Raw genomic sequence first — 19,113 nt, 5'->3', positions numbered from 1 at the left:
TTACATATCTAAAGTGTTGAACAACAAATGAAAACAAAAACTGTGACAAGTGAGACGTGACTGAGTTTTGGCACCTAATGTGAGTGAAGAGGATAATGGATAAAAGCACAATTTTGGAAAGCAAACTGCAGAAGTGACCTCCCTATCTGTGTTATTTTCATAATAGTACTCCCTATTTCAATAAAATCTTCTTGAGTGTGACTGCATATTAGCATCTGAATGTGTTTTTGCTGGTTCTTTCTTCTTCAAAAGAGAATTGCTCGCCCAAAGTCTTCAAGCAGTTTGGTGATTTGGGGTTGATTTTGATTACCTCATAAAGGCACTCATAAAGTTTATTTGGAGCAGGACCTCACCTAACAGCTCTGATGACAGCCTTGAGAGGTGCTGATAGATCCTCCACAGTAACATCGCAGTGGCACCCTCGCTCATCAAAGGATTCCTCTGTGGTCATGCCTGTGTCCACTGAAAGAAACAGAGTGTTGAGTCATTAATAAATGTTGCTCTGCTGAAAGCATTTGCAGTCTTAAAACTCAAAAACCTTTTGCAACTTTCTGCTGGAAGAGAAAGGTCTGTGAGAATGTTTCCAAATGATACTATTTTGACTTTTAGGAGGTGAAAATTTATATTGTGTTTGGGATATTTAAGGCAGGAACAAAGAAACTGACATATTTTTGTCACCTCAGCGATATAAGATGGAAGAGGAGGGTGTAGATCCTTGATACTACCGATAACAATTAGAGTGGGAGATGTGGACCCAAAGAGGACTAAATAAGCATTATAAAATCATCAGTTTTAAAATTCTATGGAACCTCAAGTTATAGCATTCACAAGATTTTCAGAAAACTTGACCTCTGAACTTAATCTAAAGGTCAAGGTCACTGAGATTCGAACTTGTCCAAGATTTTTAATAGATACACCTGTGGTATAAATTTGAAGCTGCTATGCTGCTTTGTTCTCGATCTATCGCATTCACAAACTTGGGTGTGGGTGGATGAGAAACCCTGGCTTGTAATTCAGTCAGGTTGTGGTCAGGACTCTGTGCAGGCCAGCCAAGTTCTTCCACACCAAACTCGCTCATCCATGTCTTTATTGACTTTGCTTTGCTCTGCTTGTTGGAACAGGATGTGACCATCATAAATGGTTACCACGAAGTTGGCAACTTAAAATTGGCATAAAAAATGACAACAAATTAAACTGGACATAGCAATAACAAATAATCAGCTATATTAACAATGAAGAAACAGCATGAAGGTAACTTTGATATGATGGTTAATGTAATGTATGGATTTCCTCAACCAAATTTTTACCAAACTGTAATTAACCACAGGGCAAAAGGTTTGTTTGAGGAAACGAACAACCTTGGCACATGAAAGATGGCATAGAAACTTGGAAGAATGGATTCCACTAAATCTCTTCTAATCATATAAGTCTGAGTGCAAATGTCACACAATCAGTCAAAAGACTGAACCTGAAAGGAGGCAGGGCAGTGATCCAAAACATATCTCAAACTGCTTCACAAATTTAGGGGTAAGATAACTGGGTTTTCAAACGTGCTACAATACTTTTGAATTTATTTTATTTAACTTTTTTGAGTTATATTTAAGGTAATGAAATCTTGAAAGGTGTAACTCCACATGGCATTTTACATATACTTCCATATTTCTTCCATATTTCTCTGAAAGTGTCATTTGTCAGATGTTGGTTTGGTTGGTTACAGTAACATTACAAGCTCACCATCTGGGACAGCTGTACGAGGCTGGCTCTTCAACCTCAGAGACGGCCTAAACCGGGTCCGATCATTGAAGCTCCAGCTCTTCTGCACTTTGGCAGGGCTGCCGCCCATCAGTTCTGTGCTGCCCACCATCTCGTTGCCAGGGGAACAGCGTTGGCGGTCATTCATGGACGTCTGCCGGCTCTTCATACTCTGACCACGAGGGCTCGCCATGCGGACCCGTTCTTTAAAGCTCAACTTCTGACTGCATGGAGGGAGAGAAGACAAGAGAGAGAGAAAATAGAAGAGGAGCAGAGAAGATGACAGCGGATATGGTGAGAAACATTCATACCAGTAGAAAGGAAAGAGGTAATATAATAGGAAAGTAGGAAAGATGTGCGAGAGAAAAGACACGAGGAAGGGGGGGGAGGGACAGAAAGAATGATCAGATATAGAGAGGAAAAAGTGAAGAATGTGAGTTAAGGATTGAAGTGACAAAGAAAGAGCTTATGTGTGACACAGATTGGGGTTCAGAGAGAGACACTAGGAGAGAGACATAAAGGGGATGCTGTCAGCACCTATTTCCCCTCAGAGAGTGAGAAGAGTTCAGAGCTCAGACAAAGGGCACTGTTCTGTCTTTTCCTTTAGACCAAACATCATCCATCCAACTGACATGCCCAAAACACCAGAACAGTGCCAGACTGCCTACCAAGCCACCAAAAACAAACCCTCAGTGATCCTGAGGTGTTGTAATCGTCATTCGCAGCTGAAGCATAGTAACATTACTGTCATCACCACGTTCATTTTTAATCAACATTAAACAAATGACACCATTATTGAGAAAAAGCCTCTAAAATTTCTAGATGGTGCTTGATCTTTTATGTTTTTGGACAAAATCTTAATTTTGATTAATTTTGAACTTTTTTCTTTAATTGCAAAAAAACCCCCAAGATTTTTCCAAGACGAATGTTGTTGCCAAATCGCTTCCAGCATGGTAATTAATAGTCGCAGGTAAGTCTACTGAAACCTGTATCAAAAGGTTAATCATTAATGTGGTTTTACTCTTTTTTGTAGCATATAACTTCTGTTTAATGTAGTTATTTATGATCACATTTGCACTTTTATTTCTATTAAATCAAACAAACTTGGTCTTCCTCTATCACCCCAATTTTTGTCAGGCTAAATAAATACCTAATGATATCACAAACATTTAAAAATGACAAATAAACATGAAATTCATGACATAATGTTCACATCTTTGGAAACCTTTAAGGCGCTGCTGGGTATGCAGAAAGTTCAAAATCAATGAGATGCACTGCAGCAAACTATTACTGTATGCTGCTTGGGCAAATTGATCAGCATGCAATGCAGCAGATCGATAAGTGAGATGCAAAGCTCCAGCACAATTTGCATGCCAAAAATTCATCTTTTTGTTCAGACCACAGTATCTCACCTGAGATCCAGTGATCAATTTACCAATTTATCTACTATTGTTTCTTGAAACTTACAGACCTGTGCAATATTACCATTCCTTTCTCTTACTTGTGTAGCAACACAATTCAGTGCTGCAATGCACAAGCTAAAACTGTAAATCATCACTGAGCAATACAGTAACGATGCGATATTGTACACGTACTGTTATTAATAAACAGAAATAAAAATATTGTGGACTGAGACAAATAGTTGGAGAGAAATAGATCTTTTTGTGTTATCATAGTTTCCATCATTGATTGGCATAATGATTTAAATGGGAGGTACAGCAGTAATGTAACAGTGACGTTAACAGTAAATATAGAAGAGCTACATATATGCTGTTGAGGGATAATTTAGGACAACAAGCCCAGATTATTAAAGTGTCTCCCTGAGAAACTAGTTTAAATATCCATAATTTGCAATTAAATGAAATCAAATTAGCAAAGAGTCGTGACAAGCAGCATGCCATAATGTCAGTTTATTGAATCCTTTAAAGAACAAAAGGGGTTTCAACATGCAATTTGTTTACTGCTGCAATTTTTTCCTTAATCGTATTAAGGAAAAAAAAATTAATTGGTATTGCTTTTGAAAATAGTACCTTGTAAAACAAAGTCTACTTCTGCAATGACTTTAGGTGGAATTCCCTTTAATTTTTAATGCAGTAACAAAGACTTGTTTGGGATAGACAGGCAGCAGGCAGCAATAGTCAAAGAGAGAAATTCCTTTATGGGATAAAAAAAGATAACCGGGTAAGGAAGCACTGTAAGAAGGCAGTTTAGTGGGGTTCTCTTTGTTCTCCTCCATGCCATTAGTCATTCATTCTCACAAGTTACTCTAAGGGCTAAGGGCAGGGCAGAGAGGATGCTGGGTAGTACTGTAGGTACCTCCTATATTTCCGAGAATACCTTCTGAAGAGCCTTCCATTACTTAGACCCTTACTAGAGCACAAGGGACAGATGAATGGAACGGAGGGAAAGGGATGGAGAAGAAAGGGATAAATAAGGGAGGATATTAAAACTGGAGCAGATTTCAGCTCACAGTGGAGAAATTCTCTACAGTCAAGATTGATGCACAGCAAACACAGGGGCAGGGGATATAATTCAAAGAGGGATGGGAATGGGTATAACCACCTGAATTCAGTTTTCCTTCACTTTTGGGAAGACAAACATATTTACAGTACAAATCCAACAAATTTCCTGTCGGTGCCATTGTTGTTGGATCCCTGAGCTGCAGAGCTGGAGTCAGACTGGACATTTATCAGAATTTAAACTGACAGTTTATTAGTACAAAGTATGTCCAACTGAGTCTATGTGCAAATACTGCATCCAATACAAGCAAACCAAATCCATATGTTCTGTCTCCTCTCCTCCCTTGTCTAAAACTTTAAATTAAAAGCTGCCATGCTCGCCAGTTTATTTGGCCCAGTTTGAAGTGAATGCTGGTTTTTCAACAGCGTTGTGGAATAAATAAATATTTTCACATGAACAGTGTCATTGCAAAGAAATGGTTTCCTATCAGGAAGGAGGTGAGTCGGCTAGAGATATCATTTCACACTTAAATGATGAGAAATAGTTCTCTGGTTAAAAATAGTCAAAGGAAATTCTTTGGAAGTCGACCTACTACTATCAGTGGGATTGAGTTATACTTCACTGCACATGGAGGTATAAACACACACACACACACACTCTCACACACACCTGTCTATACGCATAACCTAACGATTAAACCCCCTTTAATCTTTATTTCATGTTTCTTTTCACTGCCAATATCCAGCACACTTACGCTCAGCATGATGCCCGCTGTAGCACTTTGTGGTGCGCCTAATGTTTACTATTGCTGGTGTTTACAAGTCTGCTTAAACAAAAACCACCAGCCGTTTACCACGGCACCTACCGCTGCCAAACAGCCACAGTTGGCAGTCTGTAAAACCACTAATAACAGAGAGTGTTATGAGTTCCCTTGGTGGAGGAGAACATTTAGAAGAGAAGCAGTGTCATAAAAGTGTGCATAATTATGATTAAACGAGTGTAAATTGTTTCTAAGAAAGGAAAACCTAATTAAACACAGTCTTTTAAACAGAAGGATTTCTAGGGAATTAATGTTGTTGTGTAAGCAACAAAGCCTAATTAAATGCTATTTTGTTTAAGGATGAGAAGCACATTTGCTTGTGTGTTTGACTGAGAGTGTAAACTGTTTTTTTATATACATATGTGTGGTGGTGTTTTAAGTTTAAATGCCTTAAAAAGCTGCTGTCTCAACATAAGGTCCCCAAATGTTGCCAAAGAAGTGCTGCACTGTAAAAATTATACTAGCATAATTAAACTCACAAATCTTTCTCTGTCTTTTTCCCCTCTCTGAAATCCTCTATCTCCCCTCTCCTCCCTCTTTTTCAACTTTGGTCTGTCTCTTCTAGACTTGTGTTTGATGAGTTATATAAATACAATCCCAATGGAAAATGTGCGTCATGGTACAGACATGGTACAGGCTCCTGTGTTTGAAGAAGGGTGTGCGTTCATATGCACACAAACACACACACACACACACACGCATGCACGCAGACACACGGCAAAGACAATCACCATCACTGTTTATGAACTGAGATAGAAAATTGAGGTAAAAAAAAAAAGAAATAAAAAGCATTCTGTTGTTTCACGAGATTGTTTGAAAGTAGCACTTATTTGCTGAGCAATTGCTCGTAATTAAAAAATAAGCATAATTGTCTCCATCACCACATCACAGCCTACCTGACTTTTAAATTCTGCACAGTCTTTGCACTATATGTGTGCCTGCATGTCTGTGTGTGTGTGTGTACCATGTTTACATATCTTTATGGGGACCAATACTTGAATACTACTACACTTGTGGGGACCAACAGTCCCTTATGGGGACAAAATGCACGTCCCCATGAGTTTGAAGGCATTTTTGAGACTCAAAATGTGGTTTTACAGTTTTTCTCAAATGCTAAAACACAAAAGCCAATCCTCTAAACCAGGGGTGGGCAACTCCAGGCCTCGAGGGCCGGTGTCCCTGCAAGTTTTAGATGTGTCCTTGAACCAACACAGCTGATTTAAATGGCTAAATTAGCTCCTCAACATGTCCTGAAGTTCTCCAGAGGCCTGGTAACGAACTAATCATGTGATTCAGGTGTGTTGACCCAAGGTGAGATCTAAAACCTGCAGGACACCGGCCCTCGAGCCCTGGAATTGCCCACCCCTGCTCTAAACCAAATGACCAGTTGTCTAAACACATTTACTAAATCTAGCCATCATTTACCAATATCATAAACACATGTCACATGAAGACACAAGTCACAGAACACAATCCTCCGTTGTCATAAATCTAAACACATCTTTCCTTGCTAAAACACAAGTTGCAAAAGAACTCTGCTAATATTCTCAAATGAAAGCTCATGTGATGCAACATGCTTGCCACAGTCAGCAATATTTGAGCACAATGAACACCCCTGGCGTCATTCATTACACACAACAGTGCACAGAGTGCACAGTATGCTGAAGAGTCCAAACAAACACAATGGATGAAGGCAGAGTCAGGGGAAGAGGAATTCGATCCAGAGGAGGGAGAAGAGCTGGCCCTGGAGGAAGAGGAGCAGGCCAACGAGGAAGAGGAGGAGGCCGACATGGGAGAGGAGAAGGTCCAGGAGGGAGAGCAAGACAACCTCGCACCATCATTACGGACGAGATGCGAGCAACAGTCATTGACCATGTCATTGTACATGGCATGACAATGGCTGAAGCAGGACTAAGAGTCCGTCCAAACCTAAGTAGGTTCACCGTGGCCACCATTATCAGGGCATCCAGACAACACAACAGGTATTGTACTCGATTGCTTTCTTTGTCACAATACAGTTTTACAAACCTGTGAAAGTAGTCTATTGGTTTCAAATCAGTTGTGACAGTATTGTAACACATGTCAATTGACAACATGTTTCTTTCTTTAGAGTTGAAAGAATGCCACATAGAGGTGGGATGGTTGCCATATTTAGAGCGGCACAAGAAACCCTCATTGTGGATATGGTTTGTGGGAACAACCTCATCAGACTCTGGGAGATCAGAGACAAAGTCATTGCTGATAATGTCAACTTTGAGAGCATTGATGATGTCAGCTTGGCCACAATAGACTGAGTTCTCTGGCGCAAAAAGACGCGGATGAGACAGGTCTATAGGGTTCCCTTTGAGTGCAACTCTGCGCGACACAAAGACCTACGTTACGAGTATGTGCAAGTAAGTATACATCCATGTTCACAGTACAGTTAGTGGACATACTGTGTTGCTCAATGGCCTACATTACTTCTGGACAATACTGTGCTACCTGATTGACTGTTGTTCTGAACACCTGTGCACTTTCACATTTTCACAGAGGATAATACAGTTGGACGCGATGGCCAGACCTCATGAGTACCTCTTCCTGGATGAGGCTGGCTTCAACCTGCAGAAACGAAGGCAAAGAGGCCGTAACATCATTGGCCAAAGAGCCATCACTGAGGTCCCTGGTCAACGGGGGGTAATATTACCCTTTGTGCGGCCATGGGTTCGGAGGGGCTTGTCCACCGGCATGCTGTCCTTGGGTCTTACAACACCCAATGTCTCCTAACCTTCCTAGAGGAGCTAAAAGACATCCTCCTGGACCGCCAACAACACCATCCTGGGCCCGCACATCACATTTATGTGATCATTGGGGACAATGTCCGCTTCCACAGAACAAACCAAATCAGAGAGTGGTTCACCACCAACAGTGACCACTTTTTAAACGTCTGTCTGCCACCCTGCTCCCCTTTCCTGAACCCTACAGAGGAGTTCTTCTCATCGTGGAGATGGAAGGTTTATGACAGACAACCATACACAAGAGAGAACCTCCTAAGGGCAATGTGTTGTGTTGACATCCCAGCGGAGGCCTCCCAAGGATGGATTCGCCACTCCAGGGCGTTTTTCCCGCGGTGCCTGGCAAGAGACAATATAGCCTGCGATGTGGATGAGGTGATGTGGCCCGATGCAGCTCAGCGACATGATGCCACACAGTGATTGTGGTGTGAATAACGTAAATAAAAAAACTTCACACCCTGATCATGTTTTCAAGAGTACTGTTGTGTGCAATAGATTCTGTTTTTGCATTGAGTTGTGTTACAGTAGTGTACGTACATGCAGGATTTTCTATAAATTTATACTCTTCATATGAAACTCACAAATCTAAATGCCTAATCCTCTGCAGAGATCTACGATGATCCGTTACTGTATGGTTTCTACAAATATGCATTGGCAGTTATGAACCAAAGAACCTTCTCACAAATTGAGCATTGTGTTTTCAATTGTTTTGCTGTAGTGTGTAATGATGTGTATAGTGTTTACATTTTTGAAAGCTTCAAGCTGCTCTTTTGGTGTGAAAAAAGAGTTTGAGTTTTGCAGTGGGAAGGTGTGGTTGTGTTTATGTAGCTTTAGAAAAGGGTGTGTTTAGACATTGAGGAACATGGTGGAAACGTTTGTGAAATGTGTTTTAGCATTTGAGAAAAACTGTAGTGTTAGGGTTACAATTAGGTTATGGTTAGGTTTAGGTTAGAGTTAGGCATTCATTTCTGATGGTTAGGGTATGCAGGTAGGGAAAGCATTATGGCAATAAGATGTCCTGACTAAGAAATGAAAACAAGATTGTGTGTGTGTTTCGAACCTGTCATTCAGTCTATTTCAGATTTGCTAAGTATATCGCCTGGGTCCTGAGGAATTTCAGTGTCTATTGTTGGGTTGAGTGTTAGTCTCATTTGTGACCTTAATTATGTCACTGTTTTAGTTCAAATCAATGAACTGCAATATATTAGCAGAAGTTCCTAACAGTGAAAATAAGTAAAGGGTGACACTGCACATCTGGTTTTCTTTTATCAGAACAAATCAGCCTTGATAATCATTAACTGTCCACTATTGCTCATTACCCTTTTTATGTTGTATCATAACACTGCAGCACAGCCTCTCTCTTTTTGAACCTTTTTTCTCCTCTCCAATTCATCTGGGCAATATATTGTACATTTAGCATATGTCAAATCAAAACTATGGCTAGATTCTGTTAAGTAATGCGAGGGCAAATAAGGGTTCAGCCATTCCATAAATCAATAAAGAAACCAAGAAACTAAGCCTTTTGTCTCTGCCCTTTGATGTCAGCTGAAATCTGCAATAAATGTCACTAAACAAAAAAACCCAACCATTTCTTATCTGTCAACACCATCAAATTATAAATGAACTAAAACTGGAGTAAACAACCAGCCAATCCAGATAAGAGCAGAAATCACAGTCTCTAAAATGTGTAAGTCATTAAACAATCGTCTAAATAATCGAACAATTGTATCACATGTTAAGTTGTTTACGTGTTTGTGTCTTTGTCAGTATGAGCTGAGAGTTATACAAACCTGTAAGTAGCCTCGCCCTGCTCTTTCCTTTAAGGGTTAGTGGGGAAAAGAGGAGAAAAAGGGAGAGAAATCAGTAACCCAGCAGATTAAATGAGGATTGTAAAGATGTTGCCATTAATGGATATGGGAAGCATCAAGCCAAAAGGAGGCAAAAGGAAATAAATTTGAGTCCAATGGGTTTGATTACTTTCATCCCATGCAAGCAGCCATGCACCATAAGGCTAAATGTTAGGTAAAGGATAGACACGGAAATCAGAAAAGTACAGTCATGGTTTTTTAGGACTCTATGAAGTCCTGTAAAAAAACAAAGTACACCCTCACTGTTTCTACAGGAACTAAGAGGATAAATAGCAGCCAGGTGCTGTTGATCAAATGCACGTGACTAACTGATCATCAGTAAGTGTGACCACCTCTATAAAAGAAGTATTTTGGCAGTTTCCTGATCTGGATCATTCAGCTGTGTGTTAACACAATGCCACAATCTTCTCAAGAGTAGATGTCAAAGCAAATTCAGCGCAGAGTTAGACCCTGCAATAATCAGCAAAAATACGCACAAAAAAGAGCTACATGTCAGACTCTACAGGCCTCAGTAAGCATGTTAAGTTACAAAAAAACAGCTAAAAATCTATGGCTTATTTAAAGTGTTGCCAGAAGAAAGTTTCTTCTCTCTGAAAACATTACAACACCATGGTTTAGCTTTGCAAAGTTGCATCTTAACAAACCAAAAGACTTAAACAATTTAATTTGGAAAGACAAGGCTAAAGTGTAGATGTTTGGCCATAATGCGGAGTGCCATGTTTGCAATAATCAAACAGCATATCAGCACAAATACGTCACACTAACTGTCAAGCATGATAGTGACCATGGCAACTTGCAGTCATTGAGTTGACCATAAAGTATACCAAAGTATTCTTGAGTGAAACATGAGGATATCTGTCTGCCAGATAAAGCTTGGCCTAAACTGGGTCATGCACCAGTGCAATGATGCCAAGCACAAAGTAAATGTATGAAAAAGAAAACAATCAAGGTGCAGTCAAAGTCCACACTTCAACGTGAATGATTCAATTCAATTCACATAGCGCCAAATCCCAACAACTGTCACCTCAAGGATTTTTAAACAAATGCCCCCAAACCTCACCGAACTGAAAACTTCTGAAAAACATGTGAGAGGCAGATGTGAATAGAAAATTATTAACTTAAGTTTCTGAAGGTGGTTCTCTGAATCATGGGGTGTACTTCTTTTTTAACAGGATTGCATATAGTCGTGTGGAACCTTTCCCCCCCCCACAAGACTGGCTGTATACTGGTACAGCTTCAAAAATGCAGGACAAAACAAATATTAGTACATCGCAAAACTCACTCATATCCATGCCAGCTCAATAATTCTGTCTGACTTTGCTGAAAGTAATGTGCTAATTTTACCCAAGCTGCATTCAGGGTTTCATTAAACATCAAGTCAGCTAGAATTTGAATTAATGGGATCTCATAATCTTTGGCATCTTTTAAATTTGTGCTACAGTACAAATTTTAAAAAGTATTTTCTTTCTTTTTAATGTAAAAAAAGTATTTTTTTTTCTTTTTTAACCCATCTGGCAGGCATTTTCAGCACTAAATATTTACAAAATGTACACAATCATCAGACAAATTGTTAACAAAACACATCAGCAACCATATATGTTGCACACATAAGATTTGACAAATCTTATGTGTGAATCTGAGGATAGTGAAAGTTATGCCATCAGCAAAACATTCCAGAGTTTGGTATGCTTATGAAACAGAATGTTACAATGATTCATAACAATGAGTTATGCAATGAAACAGCAGCCGAGGTTACACCAGAGGAGGTGAACACACACCAGGTGAGGAGGAAAAGATGAGAAGGAGGGCTGAGCAGCAGAGGCCATGATTGTAAGTCTGTAAGTTGTTACCTACTTGGCGGGGCTGCAGGTATGCAACGCCTTCAAATGAGGCTTCCAGGTAGCAATGGAAACCGAGTTCTCATCAGCAGCATAACTACGCCAGACACACTACGTGCAGAGTCAACAGGATAAATAAAGTAATGATAAATCGAACAATAAACGGAGCAAAAAAGGGGTGAGGGAGGATCAGATAGGTTGGGTAGGAAGTGAGAGAAGAAAAGTGAGGAGGGAAAAAGAAAAACCTGATTAGTTTTCGGGGGGAGTGTTGATGCGGTGCGGTTGGGGGATGTTGAAGGGAGGTGGGGCAGTGATGGTGGTGGTGCTGGTGGAGGGGATACATGCCTGAGGGGGGAGAGAGCGCTTTGGTAGTGGTGCCAGGTGGCTCTGAGGTAGGGACGAGCACCGTCGGTGGAGTACATACGCCAAGCTGCCTGGGTGGGGGAGGAGCAGAGATGGACAAGACACAAACACATTCACATGTGCACACGCACGAACACACATAGATAACACAGAAATGACACAAACTTGGTGAGGGAAAATAGACTGAGGTTTATGTGAAAACGTAACCTCCAGTTTAAAAGCCTGTAACCACCTGGCAGATATTGTGGAGGTTGTCAGTACAGACATGAGGAGTAAATTGTGTCATTTACAGTCACTTTAGTTAATTTGACATAGTTTCTCAAAAATATGAACAAAATGTTATTCCATATTAACTTCTACTTAGGCAAGGATTTTTTAAACTTTTGTCAAAGCAATGCTAAACTACAGAGACAGGGTGCAATCTGTTATATATGTCTAAAACATATATAACATGGGCTGAAATGCTAACAAAAAGCATCAGGTTTGCTGGATTTCACAATATCAAATGATTATTTTAGCACCATATGGCTATTAGCTGTAGGAAATCTAATGCTAGTTGGCTATAAGAAATATAATAAAATTAAAAATATCTTGGAGGCCCACCTTGGAGGAATATACCAGATTGTATTTGACTCTCAGTTTTCCTATTTTTCCTTTTAATATGGTCTTTATAAAGGTTCAGTCATTCCTGTATTTATTTATTTTTTAATTTCAGCAGCTTTTAAAAAACATTTGGGTTTCTTTAGCCTGTCGTAATACTTTCACGCAAACATCTGCTCTTAGGCATTTGTCAGTTTATTGCTGGCAGATGGAAGTGACAAGGAAGCACAGCAACCTAATACAAAGAGTGTGGAGAGCCGTGAATTGTTTTCCTTTTAGCTGTGCATGGATTTAATTGCTCTCTGTCGCTATGGTGATTGTCCATCAGAAATTAAATGGCTTCTTGGCATTTAGATAGATAGATATAATTTTATTTCGAACATGCAAATATAATTGAAATAACAGCAGAAAGAACAAAAAACAAAACTTAAAAATCATCAAGTTTTCATGTATATATCTACGTCTACAGAATATGTGTGCTTTTAGTTTAGCATTTAGGCTAAACTAAAAGATTAGGACACCTTCTAAATTCAGTGCAGGAGAAATATTAAGTGCAACGGACTGTTTAAATTCATCTATGGAAATCACGTGTTTGCTGGTAAAGTTATCAGCAAGTTGTAACAGTGGGGCGGGATGAGACATCAGTGTGTTTAGGGTGTTTGTCAGAGCCAGTGATGGACACAAAGTACCCTTTATACATCATCTTATTTAACTGAGCCGGTCATACAGTCTTCTATGCCAGATTAACAGTGAACCTAATTCAAAAGTAATAACTGATGAGGCCACAAGCTGTCTGCCACCTATCTTTTAAAGGTTGCTTCCTTTACATCGTCAACCATAATTTACTTGCAGCTGACTCAGCCTCCTCAAACTTGCCAGGTATGGTTACAAGATTTCAGACCTGACTTGGAAAACCCAAATATAAACACTTCAAACAGACAGGATGGAAAATTAACACTGACCACCTGCCAAACGCTAGTCAGTTTTGGCTGCTGATTATTATGTGGACACTTTAATATCATTTATAGATTCAATCTTGCTCTGAAAATTACACATCAAGTTATTTGGCAAAACAGCTATGACAGATGTTGAAATTTAGAATTGACCAGCTGCGAAGGCTTGAGGACAGTGGTAATATTCTGTTATGCACACACAGAAAATAGCGATTAAGCAGGGAGAGCTGCGTGAGATGAGGGGAGTGAAGCGACAGACAGAGTAATGACGCCGTCCACATATTTAACACTTCACAGGTGCTTCCAAGTTTCCTTTTACCTGTTGAGGAAAATGTCATGAACTTGGCAGATAACAGACAGTGACCAGATACTTGATACACAGCCAGTAAAAGAGGAACAAGACCAACACACACTGGATTAATTGTTCACTTAGTGGGTTATTAAGGATCAGTTGGGCTCCAACTGGATTTCGTCTATGCTAACAACAGATATTTATACATAACAAGGAGATCAGACAAAACAGTGGTTTGATTTAATGAATTAGTCATACAAATATTTATGAAAACTTTACCCATATCATCCGACTACTTATTTGGAAGGGAAGAGCACCCATACCACGTGTGCGCATACAGTGAGAATAAAGTGGATCCATAATGCTATGTATTAATCATTTATTCATTTATTTTCATCAGGAAGATGCTGTCAAACAGATGGCAAAGTATCTAAGAAATTGTATCTTAATGTTACCATTAATTATTCACTAAAACACATGATATGCACCGACATATGTTCTATTTAGAACATAAAGAAATTACAACGGCATTCCCTGAGCTATCAGGTTGATATTAAGACCAGACTGCTGCATGTGACCAACAGTGAAGTTTAGTTTCCATTGTTTGTATGCTTTAGATTTCCTTTGGTTTAGTTTGACTGACATATTTACATTACTATGAGATAGTTCTTTACAAGCTTGACAATGATCGCTCGGTTGCTTCGTCAAACGGCTGACAGCGGATATGGGACAATGAGGGAAGAAAATCCAAGACTTCTTGGCCGCATTTGTAGATATCCTTGGAAAGGGAAAGATCTTGTCAGGCTACTATGACAGTCTAGAAACCCCTTCATTAAGAAACAGATGCAAATGATGACAGACAGTTTGGGTAACAATTTAGATTTCCAGATTTCCACTTCCAAATATGTAGTTTTAAAACTGGGTCAGCAGTAGAGTTTTGGATTTAAAGTGTGAGGAAGTTTTTGTCTAGCTGTGTCTAACAGTTGGCGAACGTGATGCTATCATATTATCATAACTGATACAGATTAGAACAACATTCGAAACAGCAGCGTGAGACTCAGACGTTCGAGTTTGGATTTCATCACTGACCGGAAAATTTCAGAAAGTAGTGCAAGGTAGTTCGTAAGATAGGAGAAGGTAGACAGAACAGACAAACGCCTACACAAAAACAAACACATGCAGTCTCACAGATACATGCAAAAAAGAGACACGCACACATTTAGCTGCGCACTTCAGGGAACGCACTCCACAGCAGATATTTATTGTTCATTAGCAAGCAATGCAGCTGGTCTTGTCTATTACAAGTGATAGTTTGAAGGAGCGTCCGCCCAGGGAATGATCGCCATGGAAACGGCTCATAAATCCCAGCAGTGTGTGTTGCAGTTGGACCTGAGAGTCGGCAGTGTGCCTCACACACTGTTAGTCATCACCGACTACACACCTTGACAAGGCCGAGATGAGCATAATACACACACACACACACACACACACACACTCATATTAAGTACGCTCTTAATGAAACACCCCTACAGTAATAGAAGTGATGCACACCTGCACTTCAACAAAGGGTAAAGAGTGGACACACTCATGCTTTTATTTAAAAACAGGCAAAACGGACGTGAACTACACATGAACATTTTCACATAAAGGGAATTTTTTTTTTCTATTCACACTGGTACTCAGCTGCTTCTGCTGAAAAAAAAAATCAGTCGAGGTGAGGTGTGTTTGTTCTCTGCATGTCTGAGTATCTACCTGGATGAGGCTGGCAGCTGGGTTCCTCCTTTTTTCAAAGTGCTTTTGTCGATGCTGCTCCTGCACCTTCAGGGCAAAGCCTGAACCTAGGATGCCCTATGTGGAGAAAACAAAGACACACATTGAATTTAAACTTGAAGAAAATTCACCATGGAGAAAAAAAGCGCCTGCTCTTATTTGTGTAATATGTACAGATTATTTTGAAGAAATACAGAAAGTGTAATCAGTCATTGTGCCGCGATGTTTTACTCACAGCTGGCAGGGCAAAGAAGGAGATCCCCAGCAGAGCAAAACACGCTGATAATAACCGCCCAGTCCACGTCTGTGGGGTCTTGTCACCGTAGCCAATAGTTGTAAGGGTGATCTGAAAGTTCAGAGGACACTACTCAAATAATCATAGCCAACATCATTTTATTTATACAATTTAACTCACAGGATGAAGGAAATTATATTTTTGCACGCTGAAATAAAAGAGGCTCAACGCTTTCATATACACAACAGATATGAACATCAAAGCATGCATCACATTCACAGTATTGCAAAAGTGTACAAGTAGAGACTGAGATGTGCACGTTTATGTACTGTCTGCTTTTTGGTTTTACTTCCTCAAATTTAACTGATATTCTTACAAAGACTGAAACGTGCACAGAAGCAGTTCACATCATTTTATTACATTTAACAAAAACGTCTTGCCTTTAAGGTACCACATTCCTATCTACATGGCTATAGTATCATTTGTTAAACTTCATTTCAAATGAATTTCCAAATATAAGTGATATTAATAATTTTTATAATCTTCAATAACCGGTAAAGACAAGAGTTAATTACTTTCAAACCCATTTCTCAAATGCACTTATTAAACAGAATTAAAGAACATCAACATCTGCTGAATGGTACGCTGTGCATCTCCCAAATGTTCAGATTTTTCCAACCAGGGAATAAAAGATTAATCAGTGTGAAGGAAAATATCCTCAGCATTCCGAAAGCTGTGTGAAATGAAGGTTCTAAATCTGTGAAACTGGCTTCTGGATCTCTGTTTTTTCACCTTAAAGTGAAATGTATCTAAACTTGAGCTTTTAGCAAGTATAACGCCACAGTTTTTAGTGTCTACCAGACAGAATCTTCTCCAAGGTCGCAGCATGTGGGACCATGGTGTGTTATTCCCACAAGCCGAATAGGCCAGTCGCACCTGGCCGCAGGAGAAAATTGACTTTATTGATTGGGCCGTTTCTTGTTTGTGTGTTGTCTGTGTCCATATTTTCAAAGGAGGAAACAGTGCGGTATAGCCAGCCAAGTGTGAATTTAAAGACCATTTTTCCTTGTTTTTGTATTGCAGGTGTCATTAAGGTCACAGACAAACTATGAAAAGGAATATGTCACTGCTGCAAGATCAGAACGACAAAAGTTTTCTTTATTTTTTGCATCTGAAAAAATTATGATGGGTTTGAAATATTTTAAGAGTTAAGAGTTCATTTTAAGAGTTAATATAAATGATTCAGCTGTCATTCAATTAAGTTATGGTTATTTTAGCTGAGACTTTAGGATGTCACAAACAGGACTGTCTCATTAAGAATGTTAGCAAAGAGCTTCAGAGATTACAGGCTTGGACAAAAAGATTTGTACTATTTTGGTCCATGAACATTGAAATAAAATCAATTAATCAGTCCAAAGCTTTTTCAAAACAGTTTCAAAACCCTACAGTTGGACTAAAATAATTTTAACCGGCTGTGTTTTACAGCATGCCGTGTGCCAGGTTAGTGTGCATCTCCATGTGCTCACCGTGCCCCACCACAGAGCATCGGCGTAGGTGGCAAACTCCTTGTTGAATTCTTTCTCCACCAGATAGACCAAGAAGGAGGAGAAGATCAACACCAGAAACCCTATATACCAGGCAGTCACCAGCTCCTGCAAGAAATACAGATAAAAGATTTTTATATTTTCATAAAGATGATTTCTACCCTTGTGCTGCAAACATGATGAACGATATAGATAGTTTTCTTTTGAATATAATCGCTCCCTATTGAGATTTTCACCACTCCACATAAGTCATTAAGTAACATTATTATCTTTTCCCCCACTTTTCAACTTGGTTTGTGGTAAGGAGAAAAAAAAAACAATATTTTTCAATGAAAATGTGGTCAATTTAAAGTTCACTGCACCAACAGTGAATACAGTACAAAATAAATATGAACATAAATGCATAAACAAGACGGATGGTCACAATATCAGGAGTACATGCAACTGGCAAATAAAAGAAATTACATCTGCATATAATATATCAATCAGAACAGTAATAGCATACTTTATAAAGTACATGTGAAAATGGTGATTAAAAACTAGCACTAACAGATTGTCAGGTGCACTATAACAACTCAACAACATTGAATTGATGCTATTTTAAATAAATGCGACAGTTTCTAATTAGCTCAGTTTGCTGATGTAAAATCTCACTGCAAGTTTCAAGTCTTACAGAAGGATGTTGGCTTTGAAACGATAGTCCCATACACAGTAAAGCTGATATCAAAGTACTTTGTTGCTAGCTAAAATATTCTTCAAATTCAACCATTATTTGTCATTAGCAATGACCAAAACACAAACTCGAAGCTTCAAGAGGATCACCCATTAGTCCGCAAAATAATGGGATAATGACTTGGCGGCTAAGCCCATCCTTTATATACAGTTTATTATTCAGTAGAAGAATATATTTGCACAACGTCAATTTTTGTGCAGCACAAAAGTGAGAATAATTGTACTTTAATTAACTGTGCCTTTTCTATCCACACAGCTTTTATTTATAATTGTAATGACCCCAGCTCTCTCCAGGGATAAGGGGATGTAACATTAACAGTGGAAAAAGCTAAAGGCAGGATTTTAATCTTTTAATGAGTAACAGTGTTAACAGAGAACACAACAAAAGAGGAGAACCAAGGGCCCATGGTTGCTTTAAAAAAGAAATAAACAAAGAAGCAAACATAAGAGACTCCTCATCTAAGAGTCATATTCACAGTTTACAGATGTTTCAGTAGCAAAACCAAAAACATTCACAAGTGAATGTGTGTAAACAAACAGTTTGTCTACATGTGTGACATTTGGATGAGGAAGCTAACCACTGGCCCCGTCCCCAGCTACACTAAATAAACATATTTAGTAACTCAAACTGAAGAAGCCAAAGTCTCAGAATGAACTGCAAGTGTTTGTAGTTAACCAGAAGAGCAGAATGACCAATGTGCAATCTCTCCGTTAAGCACTAACAAGGTTTACGGAAATGGCGGCAGGCTGCTCACATTAAATCAAAAGTGGCCCTGACGAACTGCTCTGCTGCCCTTTTAAGCAGGTGACACTGCAGCTTTATTGGAGTAGGTACTGGGGCCAGTCCAAAGAGGCAGCTCAGCAGTGGAACGAGCAAGTAAAATGTCCAGTCACATTTTAGACTTCTTTGACAGCTAAAGTTACATAATACTTTCAAGCTTTTAAGTTAAGGTTTGTGTAAACAGTCATTCCAGTAAGTCTGATACAAAGTAGTTTAAAGCCAGCTCCACTTCAGCTGCAGAAACAGTCATAGGTTTATTTCTGTATTTGAAATAATTTAGGTGATTAATTACATTTTGTATACTATATTAGTTTAATTAACATACAACAGGGAT

General features: G+C 39.2%; 1 protein-coding gene across 3 annotated transcripts in view; it reads right to left on the bottom strand.

The window, feature by feature from the left end:
* Positions 1–19,113, bottom strand: part of kcnq5a (potassium voltage-gated channel, KQT-like subfamily, member 5a) — a 112,788-nt gene that overhangs the window by 11,246 nt on the left and 82,429 nt on the right. For 2 of the 3 annotated variants that reach the window (XM_087850057.1, XM_087850058.1), the window contains exons 5-11: positions 17,249–17,374; positions 15,723–15,833; positions 15,470–15,565; positions 11,526–11,620; positions 9,594–9,620; positions 1,735–1,976; positions 354–462 (exon numbers count right to left, since the gene is read on the bottom strand). In XM_087850057.1, the coding sequence (XP_087706183.1) occupies positions 354–462; positions 1,735–1,976; positions 9,594–9,620; positions 11,526–11,620; positions 15,470–15,565; positions 15,723–15,833; positions 17,249–17,374 (806 nt within the window). Of the gene's footprint in view, positions 1–353; positions 463–1,734; positions 1,977–9,593; positions 9,621–11,525; positions 11,621–11,754; positions 11,944–15,469; positions 15,566–15,722; positions 15,834–17,248; positions 17,375–19,113 lie in introns of all 3 variants that reach the window. The other variant, XM_087850056.1, reaches the window with a different exon arrangement.

Source organism: Neolamprologus brichardi, chromosome 13 (genome assembly GCF_056152115.1).
Source record: "Neolamprologus brichardi isolate AB-2024 chromosome 13, ASM5615211v1, whole genome shotgun sequence".
Taxonomy (NCBI): Eukaryota; Metazoa; Chordata; class Actinopteri; order Cichliformes; family Cichlidae; genus Neolamprologus; species Neolamprologus brichardi.
Note: the sequence above shows the minus strand (reverse complement) of the source record. Positions and strands in the feature narration are given on the sequence as shown.